Raw genomic sequence first — 11,627 nt, 5'->3', positions numbered from 1 at the left:
TATTGGAAAATATGTTTTTCACTGTCTAAGTTTTGTTTGATTTGAGTTAAAAAAATGTATCTGGTAAATCTGTCCACTCAAAGTTTCCAACCAATGAAAGGAAGCTGAAATTCCTTTTTTTTTTTTTTTTTTTTTTTTGGATTTTGGGGCCACACCTGTTTGATGCTCAGGGGTTACTCCTCTTTAAGCGCTCAGAAATTGTCCCTGGCTTGGGAGGACCATATGGGACGCCGGGGAATCAAACCACAGTCCTTCCTTGGCTAGCTAGCGCTTGCAAGGCAGACACCTTACCTCTAGCACCACCTCACTGGCCCCGAAATTCCATTTCTTTTCTACTTTAATATGTTCACTGAGCACTCTATTTTCTTAAATAAGGGTAAATATAGCTCTGTGGTCTGAATCTTTGTGTGTGTGTGTGTGTGTGTGTGTGTGTGTGTGTGTGTGTGTGTGTGTGTGTGTGGTTTTTGGGTCACACCCGGCAGTGCTCAGGGGTTATTCCTGGCTCCATGCTCAGAAATTGCTCCTGGCAGGCACGGAGGACCATATGGGATGCCGGGATTCGAACCGATGACCTTCTGCATGAAAGGCAAATGCTTTACCTCCATGCTATCTCTCCGGCCCCTGTGGTCTGAATCTTTTGGCAAAAGAATGCCAGAGACATGTCTAATGCTGGGGTTAGCTCACTGTAGAACAGTAAACTGTATAAAAATGCAGAATCTAAGATTTTGGAAACAGAGACAGCATCATTCCAGGGAAATCATTAGTTCGTAGCTAGAAGTGTTTACAGACAATAAAGAACACTGAATACTGTTTTCTCTACATTTAGTGTTTTGTATTAAGGCCATACCCAGAGTGCTCAGAGGTTAGTCCAAGCTCGGCACTCAGGAATTACTCCGTTGGGCTTAGAGATTAAAAGACCATGTAGGATGATGGGAATAAAATCCAGTTTGGCAGCCTGCCAGACTGTACTATCACTCTGGCCCTTGCATTCTTTTCCAAGTTCTAGGGATCATACTTGTGGCTTCACATGTAAGGCACTTGCTTTAACAGTGAGTCATATCCCTCCCTTTCCTTCTCCCCTTCATTCTTCTGATCACCCCTCCAGTTTGCCAGACCTCCACATAGAGGCATCATTCTCAAAGGACCATTTTGGAGATTGTTACACCTCCCCAGTGGTCCCCCACTCACTTCCCTTCTTTTTTATTTTTACTACATTTTTTAAATTTTTAATTATGAGAACAATGATGCAAAGAGGACAAGGTAAAGTTACAGCGGAAGGACAATCAACCACAGAGTTCTCAGAAGAAATCCCCTTGCTGACGCCTAAATATTGAACTTACAGTCAAAGAACATTAAAAAATAAATAAGGAAGAACCCATGTACAATTACTTTGTCCACAAGTCCCCAGATTGTAGTACATTATAACATTTCCTAGCAGTACACAAAGCAATCTAAAGCCATGAAATTTATGTGACTCCTTAAACATTGAAGGCAAAGTATTTTTTATATTTCATGCACATGCATATTAGTTTAAGTTAACATCAAAAGTTTAAGAGATTTTTTTAAGGATTAGAGTCAAAGGAGCACAGTAAAAACGGTGTTAGAGTGGCAAATATTGTTTGCATAGGCCCACCAAAATATGAGGGACATGGAAAGGAAAAGCCTTGTTCTAAATACAAGGAGACCCTACCCCTAAAGTTTCCTGGCATAAGACCAACTCTAGGCCCCAGGCAAACTAGTTTGTTCAATCCAAGTCATTGTCTGTAGTGCCAATAAAGTTTTATTTTTCATGCAGTCTCTATTTTTGGCATCAGGTTTCTGTATTAAAGATCCTGGAATCTGCGCATCCTACATTAAAGTCTGGCTGGTGTGGAGTATCCTCTAGTTTCACCTCACAATTTAAGGGGCAATACAGAAAGCCCTGTCCAGTAAGCAGGTCATTGTTGTTGTTAAGTCTTCTCAGTGTTAAGGGACTTCCATGCTCTTGTTTTTCATCAACTCCCAGACAGTTGGCCACCCAGATGTCCCAGCCCAACATGCCCATCAGCTCTGGTTGCTTTGGATTAGGATGAAGAAAATTGCACAGAAGCATCTGCAAGGTGTCCTCATACTGTTGTAAAACAGTCCTGGATGGGGATGGATGATGGTGAGATGGACGAAGGGGCCTTTCTCCTCCAACCCAGGCCATGCGCCTCCAACCCGCCAGCTGACAGGTCTGAGGGTTCAGGGTAGCCACGAGAAAAAGTCTTATAGCAATCAGGTTTCAGGAGACATGAAGCTTTCTTTATTCAAGGCCGAGCCACCTAGGCTAACCATTTAAGCATCCTATTCCAGCTGCCCTGTCATCTTAACATTTTAAGATTCTTCTACTTCTGTCCTGTCTCTCTCTCCCTTGCTGAATCTCTCTGAATCAATTCACCAAATCCCCTTCCTGCCTTGAGGTAATCCTTTTGTTACCTACCAACCCCTCCAGAAATGGGTAGGTCTTACCATCAGGTAAGGTTTCACAGAAAGAATGGAGTATATTTTAATGTAGTAGCCTGTTTTCAAAATGTATGTTTTGTATAAATGTTCTTAGGGGCCAGAGAAATAGCATGGAGGTTAAGACGTTTGCCTTTCATACAGAAGGTCATTGGTTCGAATTCCGGCACCCCATATGGTCCCCTGAGCCTGCCAGGAGTGATTTCTGAGCATAGAGCCAGGAGTAACCCCTGAGTGCTGCTGGGTGTGACCCAAAAACCAAAAACCAAAAACCAAAAAAAAAAAAAAAATGTTCTTGTAATTTTGTTTACAGAAAGGTTAATAGGAACAAGAAAGTTCCAGGAAAAAATGCTTGGTTAAATAGCATTAAGAAGAATAGGAACAAGGAAGTTCCAGGATAGTGCTTGGTAAATAAGCATTAATAAAAATTTTAGTTACCGGTATATTTTGCAGAAAAGTTATGTTTATGGCAAAGGCCGATATGTTAATTTTACACTTTAAACTTTGTTGCTATGGGATATTAAGATTCCCGCCTTTGGCAAAAGGCAGAAGCCAGGAATACAAAGGTTAACCTATACTTGTTTGCTTTTTATTAGTTTTAAGAAAGGGGCAGATGTTAGCGCCATTCCCCATTCTTCCTGTGTAACCTTACCTGATGGTAAGACCTGCCCATTTCTAGGAGGGGTTTTTGAAGGTAACAAAAGGTTTGCCTCAGGGACAGGAAGGGGATTGATGGATTGATTCAAGGGAAGCAGAGGGTGCTGGCAGGAGAAACAAGGTTGCATACAGGCTAATAATGGAGATGGCATGAAAGGTTTTAAAGCTTAGGAGACACATGTAGTGGCTAGGGTCTGAATAAAGTTGATGTCTCCTGAAACCTGACTGTCTGTGGATCATTTTCTCGCTGCCATGCTAAGACCCACCAGCTGGAGAGAGTTGGAGGCGCATGGCCCAGGGCTGGAGGAGAAAGGCCTCACCCCCCATCCATCTCACCATCATCCAGCCCCATCCAGGACTGTTAAACAACATCCTACCAAGAAGGCAGTTCATTCTTATTGTTGGTTATGTAAAGCTGGTATCAGTTCCTGTGCTGGATTGAACCTAATGGGGTAGGTGGGTCTCAAAGATAAACCAGTACATAGGCCCTGTTCTCAATTACAGTTGAGTTAGACCACCAATAAGAAGTCTTTAATATGCAATAAAGGCTATAAGAAATGAAGAAAGAGTAAGGAAAAATGTGTGCAGAATGAACAAATAAAGAAAGATAAGAGCAGAAGCAGGCCCTTCTTCCTGGAGAATGATAGAGGGCAAGGGAGATAGGTTTAAGTCTGTTTACAATACTGTTAATGGTTGTGGTTCTTGCATAAAGCAGTATCTGCCCTGTACCAGGGAAGAAAAGATCAACACAAACCACTAGAAGAACAGGTGGGGCACAGGTACAAAGAGACAGACAAAAAAGGTGGGGCTAGGTTCCGTAGAGGTGGAAAGGGTACTCATTATTTTTTTGGTTTTGAGGCCACACAGCTATTATTAGGGGTTACTCCTAGTTCTGTGCTCAGGAAATGAGCACATATATGAGATGCCAGGGTTGAACTTGAGTCAACTAATTCATTAAACAAGTGCCCTAACCCTCTCTGGCCCTCAGAGAGGGTCTTCTGATCAGGTGTATTCCCAGATGAGTTCTGTGTTAGGGATATAGCTCCAGAGGTACTGTAGAGGCCCTCAGAGGCATCAGACTTCCCTGTTATGTTCTGGGTTGGTTTGTATAAACAGTCTAACACTCTCTGCATGTCACAGCATGCTTACCCCCACCCCCAAGCTGAATTATTTGTTTTTATTTTTATTTTTTAAATTTTTTTCTTTATTTAAACATCTTGATTACAAATATGATTGTGATTATGTTTCAGTCATGTAAAGAACACCCCCTTCACCAGTGCAACATTCCCACCACCAATGTCCCAAATATCCCTCCTCTCCTCCCGACCCCCGCCTGTACTCTAGACAGGCTTTCCATTTCCCTCATACATTCTCATTATTAGGACAGTTCACAATGTAGTTATTTCTCTAACTAAACTCATCACTCTTTGTGGTGAGCTTCCTGAGGTGAGCTGGAACTTCCAGCTCTTTTCTCTTTTGTGTCTGAAAATTATTATTGCAAGAATGTCTTTCATTTTTCTTAAAACCCGTAGATGAGTGAGACTATTCTGCATCTCTCTCTCTCTCTCTTTCCCTCTGACTTATTTCACTCAGCATGATAGATTCCATTTAGCACTGAAAAGTTCTATATTCTTTTTTTTTAATATCTTTATTTAAGCACCATGATTACAAACATGTTTGTAGTTGGGTTTGTCATAAAAATGAACACCTCCTTACCAGTACGACCTTCCCACCACCATACCCCCCCTCAGCTTCCTCCTCCCCCAGCCCTGCCTGTACTCAAGACAGGCATTCTATATCTCTCACTCAGTGCCATGGTCAAAATGGTTGTTGGTATAGTTATTTCTCTAACTGCACTCACCACTGCACTCAACACTCTTTGTGGTAAGCTTCATATCCTATGCTAGTCCTTCCAGCCCTCATCTCTATTTTCTCTAGGTATTATTGCCATACTACCTTTTTTGTTTTGTTTTTTGTATTTTTGTTTGTTTTTTGGGGCCACACCCATTTAATGCTCAGTGGTTACTCCTGGCTAAGCACTCAGAAATTGCCCCTGGCTTGGGGGGACTATATGGGATGCCCGGGGATCGAACCATGGTCCTTCCTTGGCTAGCGCTTACAAGGCAGATACCTCACCGGCCCCAATTACCATACTACCTTTTATTTTTATTTTTTTAACTTTATTTATTCATTGATTGATTTCATGATTGGCTTTTGGGTCACACCAGATGGCGCTCAGGGTTACTCCTGGATCTTCACTCAGAAATCGCCCCTGGCAGGCTGGGGGGCAATAAGAGATGCTGGGAATTGAACAGGACCCCTCCCAGGCGGGCCACATGCAAGGCAAACACCCTACTGCTGCGCTATCTCTCCAGCCACTCTTAATTTTCTTAAATCCCACAGATGAGTGAGACTATTTTGCATCTATCTCTCTCCCTCTGACTTATATCATATAGCATAATAGTTTCTGTGTCCATCCATGTATAGGAAAATTTCATGACTTCAGTTTTCCTGATAGCTGCATAGTACTTCATTGTGTATATGTATCACAGTTTCTTTAGCCATTCATCTGCTATTGAGCATCTGGGTTGTTTCCATCGTCTGGCTGTAAATAGCGCTGCAATAGAACTGTGCAGAAGACAATATTTGTATTGTTTTTATGTTCCTATGAATGATATAACTGAATCATATGGAAGCTCAATTTCAGTTTTTTGAGGAATCTCCATATTGTTTTCCATGAAGGCTGGACTAGATGGCATTCCCACCAGCAGTGAATAAGAGTTCCTTTCTCCCCTCATCCCCACCAGCACTGTTTGTTATTGTTTTTGATGATCCATTAAGAATAACAGTAGATAAATTTTCCTTTAGATAAATTTTTATATTCCACATAGCTTTTGAGAATATCTCTTCACAACCATTCGGTTATCACTTTCTTCCTGTAATTTAAATTCAGATGGATCTGCACAGCCATGAAATACAGTAGTCTTTTAAATTCTTCTCTATTTTGGAAATCCAGAAATTTTACAAAGAGCTGAGTAGCTACTAATGCTATTTCAGCCTTTCCATTCACTAAAGATTTGCGATTCCATTAGGAACACCACATACGTGATTTCACAGAGGTTCCCTGCTGCTATAATATTTGCCAATGGCATCAAACAGAAACTCTTTCACTAGGTCTTTTCTATCTGGTTGCTCAGGGAAGTTTCTGCTTCGATCTACAACCACGTGGTCTGGAAGGTATTTTAAGCAGTCAACTGCTGCAGGGAGCTACTCTTCCTGAGAGCCACTGTAAGACTTGAGAATCCCTTGATCCAAATAATTACTGTTGACCAACTCAGGCTGCCTCTTAGGCAGAGGAACTTTGGGTACAGTCGATTGCTGTTTGAGTATGGAGTCAAGAAGCAGAAGATCAATAAGTTGAAGTAAACGCACAATTGTTTCTTCTTGCCATACTTCATCAATAACGTGTGGAAACAAGGTTGTAGAGATGTTTATGTGAGGAAATTTGTCTGGCTTTAAACTCAGATTTTCCCCACAGGTCCTCTAAACTTGACTTTAAAATTTAATATCAGGTGACTCAAAATGTATCTGCATACCTAGAAGGTGAATATGACTTATTTTCTTTGCCTAATTGACTTTCTTAGTGAGGTATCATCGTGAATCTATACAGGCTGCTACTACTATCTTCAAAGGAGGTGTTTTTTTTTTTTTATCTTTTCTGAAGACTATGATTGGAACTGTTTCAAATACTTTATAGTATATTATAGATTCTTTTTTTAACCTTTATATAAATGTTTTGCACTGAGTTTTGTTTTACAGTGTGATTTCAATTCTGTTAACGATTGGGTTTCTTGCATAAATTACCTTTTTGGAAAATAGGTGTCACTTCCAGCAATACTCACCAAACAATGTGTGTCCAGTAGTGTCAAAAGGTATAGAACAGCACCAGGGTCATCATCCCCACAGTTGTGAGAAATCACAGGATTCCAAAGATCAAATCTAGGCCTCATAAGCATAAGGCTTGTGCTTGACTACTCGAGTCATCTTGCTGGCCCTAAGTACTGGATTCCTTAGTCAATTTTTACATAGAGTAGCTTCTCCCTAGCCCACATCCAAGCCTAGAACAGGTTCCGGGGACCATATGGGATGCCGGGGGGGGGGGGATTGAACCACGGTCCTTCATTGGCTAGCGCTTGCAAGGCAGACACCTTACCTCTAGCACCACCTCTCTGGCCCCAAGTTTCTTTTCTATCTCTCTACATTAAAAAGTACTTTTGGGGCTTACTCCTGGCTCTGTGCTCAGGTGAAGTGCAGGAATTGAAACAGAGTTAGCTGCATACAAGGCAATATCCCTGTATTACCATCCTAAGCAAAGGCATTTCTTTTGTTAGAAGAGATTATAGAAAAAGTAACAGAAATTGAGGCTGGTATAATGGTATAGCAGGTATAGTGCTTGACTTGCAAGTGGTTGACTTAGGTTTGATCCCTAGCATGCTACATGGTCCCTTGAGCACTGCCAGGAGCAATTCCTAAGTGCAGCATGAGGACTAACCACTGAGCATTATTGAGTGTAGCCCCCAAACCAGGGGAAAACAGGTATCAGGAACTTATGTTAAAGATAGGATAAATTTCTTTATGTCATGAGTCATCTCTAATATCAGCCATGCTATAAATATATTACACACAATGGAAATAATTTGTGAGACATAACTGTGCTTGAGAAAAACAAAGCAGCAATGACATATTAATTGCAGCATTTGAACAGCCAAGGGAAAACGACCACAGGACAATCAATAGACTTATTTTTAAAAACATTTATTTGTTACAAAAGTTAAATACTAAATCTAAAAACATATAAATTCAGATCAGGCTATATTAAAATACATACATACCCTTCTTTGCAAAATTATTAAAGGTTGAATTAAATGCTTTCAAGAAATAAAGTACCCTTGAGGACATTTTTGTCCACTGAACTATATATTGGTGTAGTGTCATTTTAAAAATTACATTTTGAAAAAGTTCACTGACTTAGTGGTCAAATTGATCATAGTTTTAGATTTTGCTACTACTCAGCATGAACAGAGCCGTCATACAGGTTCCAACAGGGTGCGCTTCAGTTAGGGTTACTGAAAATTTTATGTTACAAGTCTAGTCTCCTAGAACATGAACCGAGTTGTTGGAAGTACACAAGGGATTATATAAGGTGAAAACTTGGCCTGAAAAGAAAAGGCTTTAATTTTACCATACATCACCTTTGCTAACTAAAATGACTGTAGATATACTGAAGCAGAAATCAGCACAAAGCATACATCCATCTAGAAATAGTCTTTCTATTAAAGAAGACAATCGAAAAGAACATTCATTTCTCCATGATAGTTTGTAAGTATTTAAATGTTGTGTCATTTTAAATTGCATAAATGAACGCTACTGAGTCTAGGTTTAGAAACTAATTTGGTGATTGTTCTGTCTCTAAGGAGCTAGAACATGCGTGTCTTTGAGTGTGGTGACACCTGTTCATCAGAAAACCTACATACTCCACGCCAACTGAGCACCAGATTCCAAACTCAGCATCCACTCAAGACAATCTAAACTACAGTAACAGGAGAAAGACTAAGGTCTACTTAAATGTCAGCATTTTCAATAAAATATTTTATATCGCTGGAGGACTGAGACTTTTCAACTTCCTAGATTAAAAGTTAATGAATTAGAATTTTAAATGCTATGATTCACGTGGGGATAAGAATAGATTTAAGAAGAACAAAAGGCTATCATTGTCAGTCTTGTATGTGAGTGCATTCGAGAAATCTACAACTATTCTTTACAACTCTAATCCTTGTCAAATGAGATTTGCTGGAAGCTGGTAGTTAATTCAAGTGATCAAAATATGAAACACATTTTTGAGGGGCCACACCCAGCTATGCTTGGAAGTTATACCTGGCTTTGCTCTAAGGGATCACTCCTGGAGGTGCTCAGGGGCCCATATGAGGTTCAGGGGATCAAACCTAAATCAGCTGTCTGCAAAACAAATGCCCTACCTGCTGTACTATTGATATAGTCCATAAAATGTTAATATAAAACACTGATTTTCTTCAACAGAAACCAATAAAAATCAAATTTCTCAGAAGATCTACACAGGATATATTTCCTGTTTTGCTTTTGACATCCAAAGATAAGATTATATTTCATCTTAATAGCACAGTTGTTTAGTCAAACCTTTGATGAGTAACACTGTAATTATAAAAGAAAATACAACCAACAATAAATAGTAATCTGGTGTATGCAGCTTGTCAGGTTTTGATAATCTTGTCGTGAGCTACAAAAGAAACTACAATTCTGTCTTCTACCTTAATACCATATTTTCTACAAGTTTGATTAATAATCTTTCTTTTACTCACTGGGCTATCTTGAAAGACAAGACTCCTGTTACTTTTAGTCAAATATCCTTGAGGCTCCTAGAAAAATTAAAAATGATGCACACTATGGACATCTGAACTTGAGTAAATGCACTAAAACAAGTCTTAAACCTTTGACAGCAGATTCTCTCAAAAGCATCATTTCCTATAATACACATGAAAATCACATCAATCAGTTGTAATTGCATCAAAATCCTGGTTTAACAGAATGATCAAGAAAGAGCCTGTAGCTCTGTGTCAGAGTAAGGATAGTCAGCTTTTATGGTTCCCTCGCCACCATGAGCTATCATACCTGGAGAGTTCTCCAGGCTCTGTGCTCAAGGGCTCAGAGGATTAGATGGGGTGGCAAAGATTGAACTAAGGTCTACTGTGTGCATGGCAAGTACCTTACCCTCTGTACTACTGCTTCAGCCCCCGGATGGTGAATATTTTAGAGCTAAGACAATATGACACATTTCTCACTTGAGTCAAGGTGACAGTGGCAGCCCTGTATGGTACAGACCCTCTAAAGGTAGAAACACCACAGAGACTCATCCTCAGCAGTCTCCTCCTTTCTCTTTCCTTGATTACAAAGCTTCTTATGTGTTCAGAAACAACAATATTGAAACAAGAAGAACAGACCATATCCAGTGAGGAGACACACATAACTTTGGGAGAAGGGTTCAGTCCAAAATGGAAGTGGGAACTCTTCCTCATATTTCAAGGGTTGGGATGTGGCTCAGCAGTAAAGTGCCTTGTATTCGTGAGACTTGGGTTCAATCCCAGGCACCTTCATAAAATTTCAAAAAAAATAAGGATCTTCCAGATGTGCCAGCATTGAAACAAGACTGAGTCTTTCTCAGTGTGGACTACATGGATCTACATGGTTTCATGGGTCTGGTTAGGTTTCTCACTGAGCACATCCCAGGGCAGGAATAAGGTGGCTCAGAGGGGTTATCCAAAAGAAAAACAATCTTTTCATCATGATGGTTCAAACACTGTCACTGGCTAAGAATCAAGTAACATGGCATGTTCAAAATCCCCAAGGACATCTCTATTTCTAAAATTTCAGACCATCAGTTTTCACCTCTAGAATTCTCACTACAGAAATAGTCATACTGGGGGTCTTAGATGCACCTCAATAGAGCAATTGATCAGACATGATAAGTGTTAATCCTATATGATTATTTTTAACTTCAAGCATTTATTAAGTGGGAGGGGAATTCACATCACTATAGCAACAGAACATCTTAAAGGGAAAAAGTAGCTGTACAACAGCTTGATATATTTGGGCAAAGCTTTAGTTTTAGTCTGTGGTATCTCTTGTTCCCTTTAAAGATCACAAAAGTAGGTTTACTTCAAATAGAACTGATCAGCACATTAAGCTGTTCAGTGATTTTTTTTTCCCTTAACAACCATATTGGATTTTTTCCCCACAAGAATCCTTCTGGTACACAAAAGCATCCCATTCATCTTCATCATCAACACTGTCATCATCATCATTATCATTATCAAAAATGTACATTTATAAAACTTCTAGTTACATTACTAAGCAGCGACATTTCCTCGAGTGAATATATTTCCTGTATTCCGCAAGCTGCTTCAAGTACATATTTGACGGCCATCTGTGCTTCTCAACAAAAGTGCGTTCTTCCACTAAAAGTGTCAGAAAAGGAGTGTTAATTGGTAGACTTCATGAAGCTACATTTGGATACTGACTGCAAATTTCCTACTTACTAGAAAAGATGCAAAGTTTGTTTCAGAACCTCCATCTTTCCCCTTAAATTTTCCCAAAATCGCTGAATACAGTGTTAGAATTTTTGTTATAATAAGATTTACAGTTATACATATTTTTATCCACTGCTTTACCAAGCAGTGTTTAGGTTTGATCTTTTTTATGAAGATTTGTGTTTTCCTTTTGTTCCCTTAGCAGCTAACCCAACCTTCCAGCCCTTTAGGATCCTCTCTATCATCTTTCCGCTGCCAGAGTTCTCAGGCAATTTGTCCACTGCAGAAATGATCACTATGGTAAGTGCCGCAGAATGACCTCTTCGGAGTCCCACCCCTACTATGCTTGCCAGGTCTGCTTCATGCTTT

At 39.9% G+C, this 11,627-nt stretch overlaps 1 protein-coding gene and 1 pseudogene across 1 annotated transcript in view; both read right to left on the bottom strand.

The window, feature by feature from the left end:
- Positions 1-5,954: 5,954 nt before the first annotated feature.
- On the bottom strand, positions 5,955-11,055 carry LOC126001898 (DEP domain-containing protein 7-like; annotated as a pseudogene).
- Positions 7,938-11,627, bottom strand: part of RHOBTB3 (Rho related BTB domain containing 3) — a gene marked incomplete at its 5' end in the record, with an annotated part of 64,447 nt that continues 60,757 nt past the window's right edge. Inside the window, one exon of the mRNA XM_049769095.1 lies at positions 7,938-11,186. Coding sequence (XP_049625052.1) covers positions 11,071-11,186 — 116 coding nt within the window. The remainder of the gene's footprint in view (positions 11,187-11,627) is intronic.

This window comes from Suncus etruscus, chromosome 2 (assembly GCF_024139225.1).
Source record: "Suncus etruscus isolate mSunEtr1 chromosome 2, mSunEtr1.pri.cur, whole genome shotgun sequence".
NCBI classification, from domain to species: Eukaryota; Metazoa; Chordata; class Mammalia; order Eulipotyphla; family Soricidae; genus Suncus; species Suncus etruscus.
This window is presented reverse-complemented; position numbering and strand designations above follow the sequence as displayed.